General features: G+C 43.1%; 1 protein-coding gene across 1 annotated transcript in view; it reads right to left on the bottom strand.

The window, feature by feature from the left end:
- The window catches only part of POLN (DNA polymerase nu), a 241,213-nt gene that overhangs the window by 8,692 nt on the left and 211,070 nt on the right, over positions 1 to 21,451 (bottom strand). Inside the window, exon 24 of the mRNA XM_065598521.1 lies at positions 11,845 to 11,912. Within this exon, the coding sequence (XP_065454593.1) occupies positions 11,845 to 11,912 (68 nt within the window). The remainder of the gene's footprint in view (positions 1 to 11,844; positions 11,913 to 21,451) is intronic.

Here is a 21,451-nt window from a genome sequence, read left to right as displayed (position 1 = left end):
GTGGCACACAATAGTCTAGTGTCCCATGGGCTATAATATTTTGGTCTAATTTCAGTTGTTGGGTTTAGTGTGCAGGTGCTGGAGAGTGTTGGTGGCCCATGATATACAGGAGGTCAGACTAGATGATCTGGTGGTCCCTTCTGGCCTTAAACTCTATGATTCTATATATTCCAAGAGGGAACACTCCTTAGTAATTATTAAAGATAAAACTCACCTCTCAGATCTGCTGGGCAGATATGGAATATGCAGCAGAAAACCAGACCTTACAGTCATAGCCACCTGACTATCCCTATACTGTAAGGAGATTATTTTGTGTTCTTCCAAAACAGGCACAGTCCCACTATAGGCATTAACACATTCAAGGTGAGCACTTATTGCTGAAATGTGTAAGTATGTTGCCACTGACAGCTGTGTGGAGAAAAATAATTCCGTTTCACAGATGTTTTTGATATTTTGAAATGTGGTTTAGTTCCAGTTTGAAACAAAGTCCCAAAATTTCAAAATTCTCTAGGAAAGGGAAAGCTCTGGAGTCCCAAGCCCTAGAGCTACGGCCCCAGAAAGCCTTGGGAATCGGGGCTGAGCTGCGAGTCTGGCAGCTTGGGAGACAGCAGCACTCGCAGGGCTCCCCATCAGGCAGCCAGGTGGGCTGTCGAAGTGATAGAAATCTCGTAGCACCCCCTGCCAGGCAGACTGCTGAGGAGCCGGGGGCAAGGTGGCAGGAAAATAGACAGGTTAGTAGAACATTTTGATTTTGACAAATTGGCATTCTCTAATGGGAAAATCTCTGTCTGAGAGTTTCCAAACAACTCTACTGCTATTTCCTCTACTTGGGCAAATAAGATTTAGCACCAAGGATACACCACATCCTTATTGATTAAATGAATTAGGAGGAGCATGACCTAGCCAAATTTGGATATTTTAATGAATGGCAAAACAACCTCTTGTTTGGCTCCTGAAATTAAGGCTTGGCTAGGCCCCTGAATGGAGAAATATACTGCATATATACACACACAAGGATCTGTGAATGTTAGGCCCTGTCTGGAGAATATGCGCCCGCCACACCCAAATACAGCAATTGTCCAGTATGTGACATCACACACCATATGTCTCTGTCCAAACAATAGGAAAATCAACTTACTATATACCCTTTACAGCAGTACACAAAGTTCAAAAGATTCAAAATCATCTGCTGGCCAAAACTTATGTGGTGTATTACTACATTAGACAATCAAATCCAGTCCTCACCTCCTACAGCCCATAAATCCCCAGTAAAATTCCTTGCACTGCTGATGACATTATGTTGGGAACGTATGCATATGGTGAGTGAAGACAATAATAATAATAATCATAGTAATAATACCAAGTTTTTATATACCTATTTCATCAGTAGACCCCAAAGGGAATCACAATCTTTAATGTATTTATCCTCCCAAAACCCCTGAGAGAGAAAGAAATGCTGTTAGATCCATTTTACATGAGACCCAGAGGCTCAGATTTTTAGAAGTGTTTAGGTATTGCTGCATTCAGTATCAGCATCTAACAGATTTAGGAGCCTAAATTTCATTTCCAAAAGGGATTTAGGCTTTTAGGAGTCTAAATCCCATCAATTGTCAATGAGACTTTGGTTCCTAAGTGCCTAAATCCCCTTTGGAAATGAGATTTAGGCACCTAAAACAGTCAGGCATAGCACAACAACACCTAAATACCTTTAGAAATCTGTGCCATAGAGGCTAAGTGACTTGCCCAAGGTCATCTGTAGGGGAACAGGGAATTGAAGCCATCTCCCAAATGCTAGGCTAATGTCCTAACTACTGGACCATCCCTCCACAGGGTGTAATGAACATCTAGCAATCCCTGATGCTTTTCAGAGCACTGACCATCAGTGAGTAAAGAGACATCATCCAGTGACATTCATCTTTGATCCTGTTATAAACTGTCATTTAACTCCGTTACTATCTAGACCAACAACAATTTTTTTTAACTTTGGGGACCCATCTGACCCATTTATTGCGAGCAGTTACAATTCCCCTTTTATATTGGCATATCAATAGTGCTACATGTTCTGCTGCATTTTTCCATATCTTGAAATGTAATTTATGTGGACAGTACGACAAACAAGACCTACACGTAATGAAAAACAGCAGCCATATGTCCTCTGAACACAAATGTCAGGGATGCAAGAACTCACTGCTCTTTGCACTACAGTATTATTTTTAAATAGCAAGTCTTGTAGTTATTTTGACAAATATTCATAATCCTATATATCATGCACTCATCTGGGATGAAGACCAGTGGAGGGATTTTCAGAAGCACTTGAATGAGTTAGGAGCACACGTGTGTTGACTTTCACTGATTTCCAGAAACTCCCACCTTTCATCTGCTACTTTGGTTAGTAGGCCCTTAAAACCGTGTTTGCCAACTGGTGTGCCATCAGGCCTGAACAGGTGTGCTGCAGAATTTTTTTTTAAATAACATGTGAGAACAAAAAACCTTCCCTTGTATTTTAATCAGTGTCAGATCTATATCACATTCTGTACTTTTGCTCTCTGGGACAATGCCCCTTTCAAGTATTATGCATGCATCACATTCCATTCCCTAAAAGAGATTAAGATAGCAAATTTGAGTCTTGCAGAGTGGGGGCTGGGGAGAGAGAAGGAAGGGGGGAAAGCTGCCTTCTGATTGGTATCTACCCCACTTCCTCCAGGGGTAGAGCAACCAATCAGAGCTTAATCTATCTCTCCTCTCCTCTCCTCTCCCCTCCACTCCTGTGAACAACCGGTCAGCTCCTCTATCCGTTCCCTTCCCTTCAGCAGCTGCTGGCTGGGGGTTGGAGGGAAGAGACCCTGGAGCCCCCACCCTAAGCTTGGAAGGGGAGCAGGGTTCTTGCTGCAGCCCCCCAGGGTTGGGAGTGGGGAAGAACCCCAGGAGGGGCTGAACTCGGGGGTGAGGTCTGGGTGTGAGGTGGAGGAGCTGGGAGGCAGAACTGGTGGGGGTGGGGAAGCTGGGAGGCAGAATTGGGGACTTGGTGTGAATGAGTGAATTGACTGAAAATACTTGTCACAGTCCGCACAATAAAGTTAATGATGTTCGACTAACACGGGGTGGGCCAACTAATGGCCATGGCCCAGATCCTGCCCCTCAGGGCTTTGGATCCGGCCCACGGGATTGTCAACCCTGTGGCGCTGCGGGCCCCGTGTTGCTGCTGGAAGTGACCAGCACCACGTCCTTGCAGTGCCTGGGGGTTGGGGAGGGGCAGAGGGCTCCGTGCGCTGCCCTCACTTGCAGACACTGCCCACCTGCAGCTCCCATTGGCCGGAAACGGGGAACTGCGGCAAATGGGAACTTCGGGGGAGGTACCCGCAGGCGAGGGCAGCACACGGAGCCCTCTGTGACTCTCCCCCCCCGCACTCCAGGGGCCGCAGGGACTTGGTGTCGGCTGCTTCTGGGAGCAGCATGGGGCCAGGACAGGCAGGGAGCCTGTCTTAGCCCCGCTGCCACCCCGGTAAGCGGCGCTGGGCCGGAGTCTGCACCCCACACCCTTCCTGCACCCCGCACGCCAATCCGCTGCCCTGAGCCCCCTAACCTCCTGCCTTGAGCCCCCTGCTGCACCCCTCCCCCTGCCCTGAGCCCCCCCACACTCCGCACCCCCTCCTGTACCCCAACCCCCTGCCCTGCACCCCCTCCCGCAATCCGTACCACCTCCTGCACCCCACCCCCTGCCCCCTGAGCCCCTTCCTGCACACCATGCTCCCTCCTGCACCCCAACCCCCTGCCCCAGCCCTACATTCATGGCCCTGCATGCAATTTCCGCACCCAAATGTGGATCTCAGGCCAAGAAGTTTGCCCACCCTGCTCAGTAACTGTATCGTACAGACTGTGAATGGCAAGGGTGGTAAACAGCTTAAATCCCGGTGATAAGAGGGTGAGTCCATTTGGAGACAACACGGTAGTGGGCCTCAAAATAATTAACGGTATCAAGGTGTGCCGCTGCAGGGAACCACTGCCTTAAAATGACTGGAAAACATGAGAAGGAGATGGATTCTCACTGGTGCAAACAAGTCAGTGTGGTTTCCTTAGTATTTAACACAGAAGATAAACACTTAGGAATTCAGCGCTCATTCTCTGGGATAACGAAATCTTGACCATGCCTATTCTGCTTTCATGATCAGCTACAAGGGGAAGGTGAACTTTATTATTGTTGTTCAAACAAGCTACTGTTAATGTACTGTGACATTATCAGAATTAGTATGTGACGAGGACAATGTTTCATGGCTACAAGTGCAATGACATTGACTGCTATAAGTTTGAGAAAATTTATATTACTCCTGTTTTTCTATCTAAACCATAGGCTGAATACTAATGGCTTCCAGACTTTTATAGAAGTACCTGTTATAATAAACCAGTTTGCTTTGCCTAGAGAGAGTCCTTTCCCCAGATTTTCTGGGACTGCTCATTTTACCAAGGATGCTTTGATTGCTTTTGGAACAGTGACACTTAAGGACCAGCTATTCCTATTCTGTTACCATGGAGAGGTTCAATATGACTTTAAGGAATTTGAGTGGAGATGGCACTAAGGAACTATCAGTAAAATCCTACCCCATTGAAATCACTGAATATTACAATGGGGCCAGGATTTCAGCCTAAGTTTATACAAGAGATTATCAGACCTCACACCATTACTACATCTCTTGCTGTGATGCAAATATAACATTTTGTGCATTGATGTTATTTGCTTTTACTCTCTGAGACAGAGCCAATAACTACTTTACAGGTATCAAAATCAACCCCTAAATGAGATAGATTTGGAGCTGGTATCAAAGACATTTCTCCATATTTACTATGTATCCCAGATCTTGAAAATAATGAATCTGTCATTTAATGATTTCTGTGCTTGTAGAAGACATGGTTGCCTGAGTATTAGTATGAAAAATTGAAGGAGTTGATATGAATCTAAATCTACTGATATCTGGGGATTTCCTGAAGAACAATCAGTTCCAAAACCATTTAAAAACTTGGGTTATATTTTTAGAGCCCTGCATAGATACAAAAATTTGGATCTGCATCCTCAATAATTGACTTGTATCCAACCCACGATCTGCACTCCACCTTTATATGTATCTGCACCTTTACCCCCATCAGTACCCTATCTCGTAGCACCCTATCTCTTAGGAGGAGCATTTGTGTGCATGAATGTGTACTATATAAGAAAGCTGTAAGGCTTAATAAATGGGCACACTATTATTGTTATTACTACTCTTTTAAACATCAATCTTATTATATAACATGCATCAGTACAAATAGCCTTTTACATAAAAAATAATAAAATAAACATCTCAAGTCAATAATACTCAAAATTACAAACTGAACTATACAATAAAAAAGTTGGATGCCTATTTAGCTTGTGACTTATAATAGCCCTGAATTGAGGGACTTCGTCTTAAATGTCTTCCTTGGGACAATTGATTTTCTTTGAAATACTACTGTGTAAAAATATTAAATCAGCCACAGTTTCTGGCTTACGTGAAGTATGATTCTCATTAATTGTGTAAGCAGAGACTGAGCAGAGATTCTCGGAGGTGCACTGGATACAGGAATGGAATGCACAAACCATGCAACTCAACTGAGAAGGGGAAAATTGTGCTTGTGTTGTCTCCACCACTCCAGCAGTTGCTCATCTTCATTCTTTGTCAATTTCAGGGTGATATACTTTGACACTTCATCATCGTCATTTCCACACTCGCTATCCAATTCCTCAAACTCAGTATGTGACCATTTTGTCTCTCTTGGTGATGGTGTCTGTGTAGCTGACGAAAGAAGGATAAGTTTCATTGCAGGAATATTTTTCTCTTGCAATGAGACAAGCTTCTTGTGATAAATTTTCTCTCTCTCCTCTTCAGTGAAAACTTTCATCCTCTTCATTCGTGGGTGCAGGAAAAGCGCTACTCTGTGCATAGGCTTGATTTCAAACTTTTCAATGAGATTATGCAATGCTTTGGATTTAAGTTGACTTAGACTATCTTCATAGAATCATAGAATATCAGAGTTGGAAGGGACCTCAAGAGGTCATCTAGTCCAACCCCCTGCTCAAAGCAGGACCAATTCCCAGCTAAATCATCCCAGCCAGGGCTTTGTCAAGCCGGGCCTTAAAAACCTCCAAGGAAGGAGACTCCACCACCTCCCTAGGTAACGCATTCCAGTGTTTCACCACCCTCCTAGTGAAATAGTTTTTCCTGATATCCAACCTGGACCTCCCCCACTGCAACTTGAGACCATTGCTCCTTGTTCTGTCATCTGCCACCACTGAGAACAGCCGAGCTCCATCCTCTTTGGAACCCCCCTTCAGGTAGTTGAAGGCTGCTATCAAATCCCCCCTCATTCTTCTCTTCTGGAGACTAAACAATCCCAGTTCTCTCAGCCTCTCCTCATAAGTCATATGCTCCAGACCCCTAATCATTTTTGTTGCCCTCCGCTGGACTCTTTCCAATTTTTCCACATCCTTCTTGTAGTGTGGGGCCCAAAACTGGACACAGTATTCCAGATGAGGCCTCACCAATGTCGAATAAAGGGGAACGATCACGTTCCTCGATCTGCTGGCAATGCCCCTACTTATACAGCCCAAAATGCCGTTAGCCTTCTTGGCAACAAGAGCACACTGTTGACTCATATCCAGCTTCTCGTCCACTGTGACCCCTAGGTCCTTTTCAGCAGAACTGCTACCTAGCCATTCGGTCCCTAGTCTGTAGCAGTGCATGGGATTCTTCCGTCCTAAGTGCAGGACTCTGCACTTGTCCTTGTTGAACCTCATCAGGTTTTTTTCTGCCCAATCCTCTAATTTGTCTAGGTCCCTCTGTATCCGATCCCTACCCTCTAGTGTATCTACCACGCCTCCTAGTTTAGTGTCATCTGCAAACTTGCTGAGAGTGCAGTCCACACCATCCTCCAGATCATTAATAAAGATATTAAACAAAACCGGCCCCAGGACCGACCCTTGGGGCACTCCACTTGAAACCGGCTGCCAACTAGACATGGAGCCATTGATCACTACCCGTTGAGCCCGACGATCTAGCCAGCTTTCTATCCACCTTACAGTCCATTCATCCAGCCCATACTTCTTTAACTTGGTGGCAAGAATACTGTGGGAGACAGTATCAAAAGCTTTGCTAAAGTCAAGAAATAACACATCCACTGCTTTCCCCTCATCCACAGAGCCAGTTATCTCATCATAGAAGGCAATTAGGTTAGTCAGGCACGACTTCCCCTTCGTGAATCCATGCTGACTGTTCCTGATCACTTTCCTTTCCTCTAAATGTTTCATAATTGATTCCTTGAGGACCTGCTCCATAATTTTTCCAGGGACTGAGGTGAGGCTGACTGGCCTGTAGTTCCCCGGATCCTCCTTCTTCCCTTTTTTAAAGATTCTTCATCAGTGACAGAAGAATGGGGATGCTTTTTCAGCCTTTTGTACCAAATTGGCACCAACTGGAGACTGGGCTGTGATGGTTGCTCTTGTGTATATGCTGCTTCCTTGAAGGGCTGCAGGAATTCTATTAAGATGCTCGACATGTTGTGGTCAATGCTATCAATGAGCTGAGTATACCCCTCTTCTGTCAAAATGTCATATATTCTGTCCTACTGCTCCTCGATTATCTTAAACATGAGTAGTTTGCTGTTCCATCGTGTTTCAACATCTCCTTTCAGAGACTTCTGCAGTCTGCTTTGAAGTCCAGATCTCCTGAAGTAATTAATGAGATTTTGGCTTGCGTGGACCAGTTCGGTTACTGCTTCCTCTTTCTGGTTTCCCGGTTTGGTAGTGTGCTCAAGTACAGTATTTATAATGTGCGCCGAGTAGCTTATTCACACATAGGACTTCAGGACTGCCACCACATTTGCTCCCTGGTCCATAACGAAAACCATCTGGTTGGTAATGCTGTGTATATCAAATCTTCTGAGTGCTTGAATAACAGCATAACAGAATAAAAGGTTCTCTGCAGTGTTTGGTTTCCCGCTGTCAAACTGAGTCACACAAAGCACTTGCTCCACCATTCCCAACTGTTGCGGGTCTGTGAAATGAACAGTTACTCCCAGATAGGCAACTTCTCTGTAATCATCCGTCCACAGATCGAGGGTAATGTTGTGGTATGTGGTATTAGCTCATGTGCATCCATTTGGCACCCATGTTAATCAAAGATTGAGAATATGCAAGGAATCCCTCACCGCTGACTACCTTGAAAGGTCTTATGTTTGTTGCTACAAACTTCAACAATTCCTGAGTCACGGTTCTCTTCATGTTTGTCTGATAATGACACATTTCTTGGTGAATATCTTCAGTAAACTGGATCCCAATTCCAGACTATATTTATGTTTAATTAAGTTTGAAGTACCGGTTTTATGGCTAGTAAAAGCACAGACTTTTTTGCATGCGACACATGTGACACATCCAGCCACAGTATCTCCATTTTCATGAATAAGTAATCTGAACGTATTCCAAATTGGTGATTTGCCTTTCTATTTCCCTTCAAACTGTATGCACCAGCACTTAATTTCTTTTGAATTTCTTTCTTCATTGGCTTTTCAAATACAGAGTTTGGAATCTTTTCTGGAGGCAACTGGCAAGGAAGTGCAGAGAGGTGACACAGTGATGATTTCAATTTTCGCTGATGAACTGACAACGTGATATAAAAGCAAAGTAAACTTTCACTGGTATTAGCTGAATCTGAATAATTATATCCACATCCGATCTGCGATCTGCAAAGATGGCAAACAATACACTGCATCTGCATCCACGGGTGCAGATATCTGCAAATATAAAGTGGATATCTGAAGATTTGCAAGGCTCTATATATTTTATTGCTATCCGATAAAGATTATACCTCATAATTATGTTAGAATGCCAAGTAATTTTTGAAATTAGAGGGAAAAGAAGAAAGATATGAATTTGAAGTGGCACCACTAAATATAAAGGATTCTTCATACTAGTACCCTGAAATCCAGATTCTGAGATAGAAAAGACAATATATCAACTGATGCATCTTAAAAACAAACAAAAAATCCCAATTCTGTTTCAAAAGAAATTAAATCTTGTACTTTTTAAATCCTCCTTAAATTCTTGTGCCTGGAGACTTTTTAAAAATCAATAAGCTTAATCATAATCTCTCTGGAAGCACAGAAGGAATATATGGCAGCAGTTAGGAGTTTAGAAGAAGTGCCACACTTCATGTCAGAGGTGTGGACAGTAGTTCCTGCAAGGTCAGTGAATCCTTTATGAGAAATGAGGGGCGGGGGAGGTTTTTTTTTTTTTTTTTTTTTTTTTTTACAGAAAGCTGATGGAGGATCAATTTTAGGCACCAATCTCCAAGATATGAATTCTGATTTAGAAAGTCTACCAGACATAACATGGTTAGCATCCAATTTCATTACCTTGGTATATTCTCACTGATAAGAAGTGCTTTTCATTATTTCCTGTTTTAAAACATTGCTTTCTTTCCCAACCATCCTTTATAGTTAGACAAGTTCAGAGAGTTAGCTGAATGTTTTGATGTCACTGTATCAAAAGCTTTGGCTTCTGAGAAGTTGAGAGATATCTGTTGAATCTGACATGGCCCTTTCTTCCCTAGTGAGGTCTGAGGAATTATAACTATCTGCTCATTCTCCATTTGGTCTTGGAGGAAATACAGAGGCCAGTGGAAATGAGGAGGAAATTATTATTGAATCTTATTCCACAATTGTTGCATGTGAAGCTGCTTCTTTTTCTTTCCCTTAGATCAAGCGAAAGCCCTGATCTGGTGCTGAGCTGCAGACCTGCCATTTTTACAAAGAGTTGCATGACACACTTGGTGGAGACACCACCAGCACCCTGCAGACCATCCTGGATACCTTAGAGAAACCCTGACAGACACCCCTGCCATGAACAGTGGGAAGGAGGAGGGGGGAGATATTGTGGGCGAGGCAGGGTCCAGCCATGCTATGAACCAGGAGCTGTTTGAGACTCCAGCACAATCTAGGCTTAGAAAACCACCTCTGGCTTCAGTGACAAAGAATATTATACTTTAGTCTCTCTCATGTGGAAACATGAATGAGGTTACATCTGAAAATGAGTCTGGTGGCCTTATCTAAATCCTCAATATATGTCTGTCAACATCATGATATTAAAAACACTGTACAATTTCACACAATCATTAACCTTTGAACAATAGAGATTCAGGACTGGGGCGACATGAGTGTTGCTAGTCAACAGAGAGGTACACAGTGGAAGAAGCTTGCACAATCTTAAAAGCATTATACACTGTAACTGCCTAGATTTAGTGCCATAAGTCCTTCACTTTTTTGATCATTGAGTTCATTTTACATTTTAGAAAATATTTAACAGTTTAATAGTTTTCTTCCCGTTTTTAGTGAAAAAATTATATTCTTATTAGTTATACTGAAATAATTTAAGACTATTCTGCACACAATAGGCCAAATTCTTCTCTCAGTCATCCTTGATATAACTCCGTTGATCTTACCGGAGTTATTACAGAGTCACACTAGTGTAACAAAGATCAGAATTTGACCCAATAAAAATAGAATGGTGGTAGGTCTGGGTGATTTATCTACTTTTTATCTTATTGGAATAATTTTACTGCTAATGAAAACAGGCCTAAAATAGAGTAGGAAAGGTCTGTAAGTTTCCCCACAGATCTGGGCCAATGACTGCACTACAATGTGTAACTCTGAAACTCTCATATCTCAGCCATTGTCCTCTTCTGTAATCTGTGCTGAATGATATAGTGGTTTTATCATTCAAACCAGATTTGAACTCCTGTATTCAGAGGTCAAACTCTAGTACATTAACCTAATTCATTACATTGCCCCCATAAAGTGAGCTTAAATATTTCTTATGTTCTTTGTTTTGATTAGGTGGACAGTCTCTGTTCTCCTTATGAACTAATACTCATAAGGGGAATCATGATGAAGTGAGACTCATAAAGCAAATTACATTGGTTAAATTAACACAACAGAGAAAGGTTAACTTCATTTTTATTTGGGATGCTTAGGTTACAGTGGAAAATATTTCTTGTGCCAATTAATAGAAACGATTCATAACCTTATACTGATTATCTTAGCCAAGGGTATTGTTCAGCTTCAAACTAGATTGAAGATTGTGAACAAACATTTAGTGCCTCACAGAAATAATTTCACCACTTCTCATTGGAGAAGAGACCCTGCAGCCTCATGAGTGCCCTTCTTGGCTAGCTAAATCTGAACCAGATGCAGAAGCAATGCTTGGAAGTATGCCAGGTTACAGGATACAAATTTAGGCAGGAACTCAACTGATCCTTAGCCTGGAAGATCCATCATAAAGTTCTCAGTGTAAAAAAAGCAGAAAAAAAGCAGGAAACGAATAGGCACTAACTACATTAAGGATTTCAGTATTTCTTTTGCATTGGGTCAATCTTACTATTTAACCTTATATTTCTTGGAAATTTCAACCATTTTTGTTCATTCTTCTATTTAAATAACTGCTTTCAGACTTATTTTTTCCCTTTTCTTTTCAGGTCTTCTGAACCATTATAGAAACGGTTACTATTTTACTGTTTTTAGGCTCCACGCTGTTTTTATTTTTCTTCTCAGGGTTCATTCATTCAAATCAGTGGTGTTTTGATTAATTCCAGATAAGCTGCAGTATATAAGATTTTGTGTATCACGTAGACGGTGTTGGAAAAACCTCAAAAAAGTCTGCACTGTACATGTTTTGTAAATCATGAAGAGAAATATGGTTCCTGCTCTTGTGCCAACTTTTTATACTCACAAATTGAAAGTATTCTGATAAGAAAAGAAATGAAAAAAGTTTTAGACTGTACTAACCTGAAAATTCCTGAATTTGAGAATCTTCCACTTCAAACAACAATTCATCATGAATTTGGGCAATAAACCTGAAAAAAAATAATTTAATGTTAGTCACGGAGCCTTTAGATTTCATTAATATTATGCTCCTGTCTTAGCACAAAGGAATTCAATTCACATTGTCATATAACTGTTGCCATGTGCTAGATGCCAACATTAAATTGAATGCAATCATTCCTAGAAAATAAATGCATTCTTTACTAAATGAAGAAGGCAGTTTTTTGTTTTGTTTCTTTAGTTACTTTTCTGAAATATATGGGCCAGGCCCACCCTACAAACTTTTGCCAGCATAACTATGTTGGTCAGTGGTGCAACAAGGGCCATGTCTACACAACAAACTTTGCTCAACACTAGTTGCGTTGGTATGAAGCTGCCACTGTTAGTATATCACTTATGTGCGTGCACACATGGTTCCTTGCGTTGGCACTGCCGTATTCACCTGGAGCGTCTGTGTTATGAGTAGGTATCACAGTATGCAACTCACAATAGTCCAGCGCACTGTCTTCTGGGAAACAGTGGCCATGCATGATGGGGCAGAAATGAGTCACGCAGCGGTAACTGGGAGCAAGGGCTCAAGTTTCCATCTGCAACTTTCTCAATCCCATAATCTTCATGTCTTTTTTTTAAATCCCACAAACCCATGCAACATGATGATTTTGTGGAGGACATATTGCTGTGGGACATAGTGAAAACCAGTTCAAGGTTGTTGTTGGTATTTATGGAGCAGTGCAGATAGGGGAGCACCACTTCTGGGTCTGAGAAATGTACATTGACTGGTGGAATCACATCATAATGCAGGTTTGGGACGATGAGCAGTGGCTGAAGAACATTTGGATGTGAAAGGCCACATTCCTGGATCTGTGTGTGAACCTCACCCCAGCCCTGGGACCAAAATGAGAGTTGCACTGACAGTGGAGAAGCGAGTGGCGATCACACTGTGGAAACTTGCAATGTCAAATTGCTATTGGTCAATGGGAAATCATTTTGGAGTTGGAAAATCCACAGTGGGGGCTGTTGTCATGCAAGTGTGTCATGCTGTTGTCTCCGGCTCTGCAGGATTGTGACCCTCAGCACCGGGCAGGACATAGTGGATGGATTTGCAGCAATGGGATTCCCAAAGTGTGATGGGGCGAAAGACGGTGCCATATCCCTGCCCACCTTGCCACAGAGTATCATCAACAGAAATGGCTACTTTTCTATAGATATGCAAGCGTTGGTGGATCACAGGGAATGTTTCACTGACATCAGTATTGACCAGGCAGGGAAGGTGTTTGATGTTTGCATCTTTAAAAACACAGACTGTTCAGAAAGCTGCAAACAGGCACATTCTCTCCCAACCAGCAGATTACCAATAGCAATGCTGAAATGCCAATAGTGATCCTGTCTCATGAAGCCATACAGAAGCAACCCCGACAGCACCAAGGAAAGATTTAACTACTGGCTCACCAGGTGCAGAATGACTGCTGAATGTCCTTTTAGTAGACTGAAGGGACGCTGGCATTGTTTACACAAGATTGGATCTCAGTAAGAAAAATATCCCAAAGGTTATAGTTGCCTGTTTGCCTCACAGATAATATGCAGGACCCAAGAGGGAAAAGCTGTCGCTGGAGTGGAGAGCCGAGGTGGAGCAGCTGTCTGCAGAGTTTGCACAGAGAGACACAGGGGCTATTAGAAGAGCTCAACACGGAGATATGCAGCTGAGGGAGGTCTTGAAAGTGCACTTTAATAGTCAGTCACTGTAATGTGATGAGGCCTTCTGGTATGCCTGCTGCAGTTCCTTTGCTTTCACACAGCACTGCTGTTGATCCCTGTTGTACCACTTTACCTGTATCCACCATGCAATCAGCTTATAGATGTCACGTTTCTATGACTGCTCCATGGCTGTGCCTGCACAGTCTTTTTTCCCCACAGACCCAAGAGATCCAATACCTCATAATCTACTCCAGAGAAGAGCATGTGGAGCCTGTAGCCAGCGTAGTCAGTTGCATAAAAAAGGAGAGCTGCTGGATGTGCTCACTAAACTGGAGTCAGAGAAAAGGGTGGGGACGGGGGAGGGGGAACAACTTTCAGCCTCTGTGACTCCTGGGCAGTGGAGTTCACAGCTGTAACCGGAATGGTAAGTGTTAGGCATTTTGAGACAGCTGTTAGAGGACTGTTAACATTGACATTATGCCACGTGGGTTCTACACTTACACTGCAACGACCACACTACGTCGACCCTGGCTCAATGCCATTTGGGGAGGTGGTCTTATGTGTCACCAAAATGGGTGCTTACATCAGAGGGAGACAAATTTGAGTGTTGACACAATGAGGTCAATGCAAGGTGACTTACATCGACCTAACGTTGTAGTGTAGACCAGGCCAAGATGTGATCTGTGATCCACATAGCTGTGCCAGCAAAACCTCCTAGTCTAAAAACAGTTATACCACCAAAATTGTGTGTTTAATATAGATTATTTTGCTCAGGAGTGCCAGAGTGGCTTGAATAGGCTATGTCAGCAAAAGAACAGTTTTGTGGGTATAAGGCACATCCATAATGGGACACCTTGCCAGTATAATATAAATTTAAAATAAAATAAATTAATGGAGATATCCTATCTCCTAGAACTGGAAGGGACCTTGAAAGGTCATCAAGTCCAGCCCCCTGCCTTCACTAACAGGACCAAGTACTGATTCTGCCCCAGATCCCTGGGTGGCCCCTTCAAGGATTAAACTCACAACTCTGGGTTTAGCAGGCCAATGCTCAAACCACTGAGCTATCCCACCCCCATATATACCAGTAGAGCTACAGTGGCAAAGTGCTGCCAATGTAGATCAGCCCCTAGACACTGGAATCCTCTCCAGGAAAGAAACCTTTGACATATAAGTGCAAGGCAAGTATCCACATGCTGACACATTGTGGTCTAGTTGATTGAACGTAGAATTGAAATCTTGAAAGGCTCATGTCCTAATCCTGGTTCTGCCATTGACTTTGTGTGTCCTTAAGCAAGCTGCTTACTTTCAATTCCTTCATCTAAGAAACAGGGAAAATACCTAGCCTTATTGACAGCCAGACCAAATGAGGTCTGTTACCTCTAACCCTGGAAACTCTGAGTGTCCTGCTAAAACAGAAGGAGCCCAGGACAAAAGGGGCCTATAGGGAACAACCATAGAAATAGCCACATTCAGGAGTAAGCTCGGGCAAGAAGTTTACATTTGTTGGGATTTAAATTTTTAATACAGCAAATCCCAGGAAGGGGCTATGATTGGATCTTATCTAGAGTGTGTGTGTTTGTTTGTCTCTCTCTCTCTCTCAGTCGTCAGTCGGCCCCAGCTGTTTAAGGAGTCCCAGTAGGTCTTTATTCAGGTTCACAGAGTGGATTTCTTAATGTTTTTTTTTTTCGTGTGTGGGTGAAAAGGGTATGGAAGGTGGTTCTTCAATGGTTCATCCCACTGTCCAGTTTTCTTCCATTTCAAAAGTCAGAACAAAAAGTTCTGCAAGGGCTTATTGTACCTCACTCCAAAAGAAAGATCAGAGGATGGTGTATTTCAACTAATTCTAGTGAAAACCACTAATCAGCGTACAGAGATACCAGTTGTCTGCCAAGACTCCCTATAGAGCAGGACTCACCAACTCAAAGCAGCTCCAGACCCTGCCAGAACAACAGATGCAAAACCTGCAGACATATTTCCACTGTTACAATGATCAACACCCCCCACAACACACCTTTCCAGATACATTTGTCCTACACAGGCCTACCACAACATGTGGGTACTCATCCAGTGCACTAAATGCCCCAACAACAACTATATGGATAAAACCAGACAGTCACTTTGTTCTCGAATGAATTCATACAGGAAAATGATAAAAGATAAAAACACCTACTCATGAGGGAATTCTGAATAAAAAAAAAAATCTGCACCAAAAATAAATTCTGCGCAAATTTAAAAATTCTGCCAAATTCTGAAAATTTTATTTGTCAGTAAATAAATGTGCAGGCTCCAGCATGGCAGTGGGGAGCACAGGCGACTGACTGCACAGAGGTGGGAGATCACCCTGCAGCCCCTGTTCCCCTCCGGGACGCAGACTTGGGGTGAGGCTGTACCTGACCCTGACATAGCGCAAGCGGGGGAGATGGTTGCAAAGCTGGGGGAGGTTTTGGGGGGACTGACACTGCTATAACAACACTGCACACAAGACTATTTATCTTCCACAGATTCAGCCATTGCCAGGATCTGTTGGCTTACAGCTTCTTGAGCCTTTTCCTCAAGGCTCCTAGGGAGAGCTTTCTTCTTTTCCTTAGTACCCTATCTTCCAAGCTCAGACTTCCAAGCAGAAGTCTTTTACGTAGCTGCAGGTGTGCTTAACTGAACCACTTCCATTGTGTCTCTTTGATCCTGCACCAACCCCTTCTTTATCTTCATAGTGTATAACATCTGTACACCCCATCAAAGAGCACCCTGAGAAAGTCAGGAGGTATGAATTCTGCAGAACACTAGCCATCACAGAGGACTAAACAACTTACATAGTGTGTGTTGTAGGTATCACAGTAACAATCACTACCATCTGGCAACCACCTGTGACTACTGTACTTACTAACTTAGGCAATATATCCATCTCTACTCTTACCTTTTTCTCCCACCTCCATCCTTCCAATTTTTTTGTTTATTTACCTGTTACATATTGTCTAAATCTTAAATTGTGAGCTCTCTAGGGCAGGGACTGTTTTTGTATTATTTGTTTGTACAGTGCTCAGTACAATGGGGACCTAATCTTTGTACAAGGATACAATCACAATAGCAATAATTAATAAATTCTACTGAATCATTTCCATTGTAGAATGCATGGAATCTGGCATATATTTTCCTTGAGCCAAATTCCCACTCATAAGCCAAATGTAGAAGGTAATGTTATATGTGATCATATTTTTATCCTGCTCAATTTACTTTATTACTTATTTTAATTATCATCTCTCTCTTTAAAAAGGACCATAAAAAGTACCAGCTATTTCCGAATTGCTGTGCAATCCACATATTACATTTAAATACAATGCTTATTGCACAGTTTGATTAATACAGTTTGTCAAGTGACCTTTTTTTAGAAATAGCTGAAACATCAGAATTGTTACTAGTTTTAACTTTTTACAGCTTTAGAGAGAATAGCCATGGATAGTTTCACACTGCTTTAAATAATAATATGACATTGACTAACAGTGTGGGGAGAGCTAATAATAGATCTTAAATTATTAGTCACTTACACACCATGATCAGAGGCAGAGTAAAACAGATTAACATATTTCTAACAAAACTGGGACACAGAATACTGAAAGAAATGAATGAGGATAGTATAGTCTGTGGCAAGAGAACACAGCCAGATGAAATATTATGATTTCCAATAAGGAGATAAAGCATTATATTAGCTTCTTCTCTACCATTCAAATGAAATATTAAAGGTCACAAATCACAAAGAATTGTAAACATTTTGTTTGTAAATCTTCTGGGTATATTGTAAAGCAATACAATAAATGAAAACTATTAACTTTATTGATTAAATCAATACAGAAATTATGTGGTATACTGGTAATTATTATTATTATTATTACCGTAGTGCCTAGAGCTCCAACCAAGATTGGAACCCTATTGTCCTCAGCACATTGTACCTATACATTATAAGAAACAATGCCTTCACTGAAAAGCTTACAATCTAAAGGGAAAGATAGTATTATCCCCACGTTACCAATGGGGATATGAAGCACAGAGAGATAAGGGCTCAAGCCTAACCCCCCTTGCATCAACACACCAAATGGGTTAACCAAAGGCTCGAACTTAGGGTCCCAGGACCCTGCAGGGTTGAACGGTCCAAGCCCTATTGCTTTCCTGTGTGCACGCAGCCCCAGCTTGACTCGGGTCCCAGAAGTCCTCCAGATGTATCCCAGAGTTCCCTGGGGCAACTTCCTTGGTCTTCTCTATGCTGACAATCTGTGGCGCAGTCTCTTGCCCTGCAGGGAGGGGAAGCGGCACAGTTTCCAGCTCAGCATGGCCGGGGGAGGGATGATCCCCATCCCTGCCGTTCCCTCTCTGCAGAGCAGTTGCTTGGTCCTCCTCCGCTCTCTGGCTCCCCCTGCCTGCCCTGGGGCTGTGTGTACAGGGGTGCCCGGACAGCATGCACGGTGAGGGAGGTAAGTGGGAGCCAGCCCCAAAACTTCCCCATGGCTATGACTCCTCCTGGCTGCTGTGCAGAGCTTGTCCAGAGCTGGGAGCAAAGTTGACAGGTGGGAGGAGGCTTCTGGCTGCCAGGATGTTGAGGGTCATCCCTCCCTCAGCCGTGCTCCACCTCCCTTCAGGGCAGCCACTTGGTCCCCCTCTATTCTCTGTCCCTTACTCCTGGGCCCTCCCTGGGGCTGCATGTGCAGAGGCGCCTGGACAGCATACACCATGGGGACAGTGAGTGGGAGTCAGCCCCAAAACTTCCCCGCAGCCTCTCGGTGATCCCTTACCCCTGCCTTCAGGGATGCGGTGGGGGCAGGAATAAGGATCCCTGCGCAGTGCTGGAGCACACTGCACCCCAATCCTGGTGATGCACTTCACCTCTCTGCAGCCGGCATCAGCCAGGCTGGGGCGTGCATGTGTTTTTCCTCTGAAACCTACCTTTTACATCAAATTTCAAAACAAAGAGACAAAAATAAATAAATAAATAAAAGCAAACAAAAACACCTTCACTGAACATCCCATTTTAAAAATTAAGAATTGCAAAGTTTAATTTTGATAGTTTGATAGCCCTGGAGACTGATGGCCTAATTGTCCTCAGAACAGGTGCATAGGGGCATTTTCCTGCCAATAGGACTCAGCCTAAAGGTAGAGAACTGTGGTTTGAGCATTGGCCTACTAAGCCCAGGGTTGTGAGTTTAATCCTTGAGAGGGCCATTTAGGGAACTGGGGTTAAAAAAAAACAACTGTGTGGGGATTTGTCCTTCTTTGAGCAGGGGGTTGGACTAGATGATCTCTTGAGGTCCCTTCCAACCCTGATATTCTATGATTCTAATTCTCAGATTAGATGGTAATTCAGTATAAAGCCTTCTCACACTGCTGTCATTCTACTGAGACAGCTACCAAAGGAGCTAATTATGCAGGTTATGTACTCATATGCTCCTTATGAGCACCTGAGTCCCATCAATAACATCACCACAGTTAGGAAACGGGGTGGGCAGTAGAGTTTTCCCACAGTGCAACTCATTCATAGGGCTAGAGTGTTGACATGGGGGGGGGGGAAGGGTGATAGGCACTCTTGGATAGGGCATGAGTGGCACGTGAACCACCCCTTCGAGAAGGCTAGCCTCTGGCCCCGTCCCTTCCGCCCACCAGAGCCCCAAGCTCCCACCTGCACTGTGGACAGCTATGAAATACCTCAGTTCTAGTCAGTGCGCATATGCATTTTGCAGGCTTGGTGAGTGTAATCACAGTAGCTGTGTGAGAGAATAATTTGGGGTTCAAGCTTTGACAATTTAAATAACCAACGAGTAGGTTAATCAGCCTCAGTACAACCTTGGAACAGAAGTTACCAGAATCACTCTTTTGCCAGACTCAATGATGGGATAGTTTCACTACTGCAAGTTAGGCACAGATTAACTCTGTTTCCTTTTCTACAGGCGATATTAAATGCTCCCTAAGATTTTGATTTAAAGGCTTATATTTTCTTAATTCTTTGGCTATACTGCATAAGAATGATTAAGTGCAGCACACTCTGCAGATAGGCCAGTGTAACATTTTGAAGGCGTATTTTTAATAATAAAACAAAACAATTGCTTTTTGAAACATTAAATATGGTATTAATTTTTCTTTAAAAAGCTATTGAAATCACAAAGATCAAATTTCAGGAAACAGTAAATCACCAATCTTGTTCATTAGAAGGTATTTGTTTTCGGGTTTTGAGAGCACTGCTCCCTTTTTGTCCTAGAAGCCCTGCCATGCATGGAAACTGCTTTCTATGTCAACAGCAGAGTGTGACCAAGAGGGCACCTGGAACAGCACTGCCTGCAGAAAGAAGACAACAGATAGCTGTTTCAAACACCACTTGTGAACCCTTTCATCCATTCGGAGACCCTGGGCACCAGAAAGACCCATTCTTGCCCAAGGGGAAAAGCAAGCTGCTTACCTCTCTCTTCCCATCCACCACACAAGCAATCTGACAATGGGGTGGTTTTGTTGGGGGGAGAAAGACTCTTCCAAATAAAGCTAGACTGGGCTAATGGGTGTGTTGGGAGCATTTATAGGGTGGATGGGATTCTGAGGGGCACTGATGGGTGCTATAAGGATATAAAGGGACCACTGCAAAGAAAAGGTCAGAAGTCAGTAATGCTGGCCCTAACAATGAACTCCTTTCCACCTATCTCTGCAAAGCTAGTGGTCTGGCCTGCCCACACCTGATCTCTTTTCCTTTCAGCAGCCCTTTAAACTGCAGCTAAGAAGATGTCTGATAAATGAGGTTTTCTTGCTCCCCCTATAAGTCTGTAACACAGAGAGAGGATTTAGCTGGAGTGAGAGAGAGACTAACAGGAAATTCCTTGCTGGCACCAGATCAAAGGGCCACTGGACAGAGAAAAGACCAGAGGCATGTGGTCCATACAAGCTGTTGTGCAGGAGCAACAAACAGGGCTGGCTCAGTGTTGCCTTCACGGTTCCTGAGCTGACCTTAGACTTTCTTTCCTGTGCTCCCAGCAGTATGCTCTATTATAACCTTTACCACAGTAGTGCTTCTTTTGGAGGAACGAGGCCTGCCCACAACACCCTTTCAAAACTGACCGAATGTTCTATGTGCTATGGAGATCTAACAGGAAAATTGCCATGATCCCCCATCTAGTGCTTATGGTGCTACATCATCATTCTTCCCACCTTCTGTGAAGTAGCACTCAGATTGGGGCCGGAGTTGGATGATAACAGAGGATCCTATGCATGCAAGGCTGAATTCACACCAAAACCTGACGTGTATTAAGCAAACAAACAAATTTAAGTCCCTATCCATTTCCCAGTGCCTCAACAGATGCAATCAGTGATCGTCACCAGAATATCATTATATAATAGATTCCATGTATGCCAAAACAGATTAAATCCTCTGTCAAGAGATTTTTTATAAAGTATTCTAAGGAAAATGTATGCAGTAATTCACATATTGAAAGGGAAGACACACAGGAGGTCACAGAAAGTACAAATGTCATTTTTGTGATGATGGAATCACCTAATCAGTTTACCATTACCTGGGACTAAACTGATGTGTTTGATAGAAGGGTTTGATAGAAGTCCTCCTTATCCTCATCTGGATGGATCATTGTTGGGGCAAATGCGCTGATGAAAGAAGCATAATGACCTTTAACAAGGCCAGTGTTGAGGAGCATAAATCTTTCATTAATGCTTCTCAGCAGTGACTCGAGTCTGCAGGCAATCAAAGAACTCTTGAACTCACTACATACTACCCATCAAGACAACATAGCAAATAAGGATTCAGCAGTTAGAAAGGCTGCATACCATTGAACAAAAGAAATGGTCCAGACCAGACCTCAACAAATGAAAAACCAGTGGTGGAAAAGAAAGTGGC

This window comes from Chrysemys picta, chromosome 5, assembly GCF_011386835.1.
Source record: "Chrysemys picta bellii isolate R12L10 chromosome 5, ASM1138683v2, whole genome shotgun sequence".
Classification (NCBI taxonomy): domain Eukaryota; kingdom Metazoa; phylum Chordata; order Testudines; family Emydidae; genus Chrysemys; species Chrysemys picta.
Note: the sequence above shows the minus strand (reverse complement) of the source record. Positions and strands in the feature narration are given on the sequence as shown.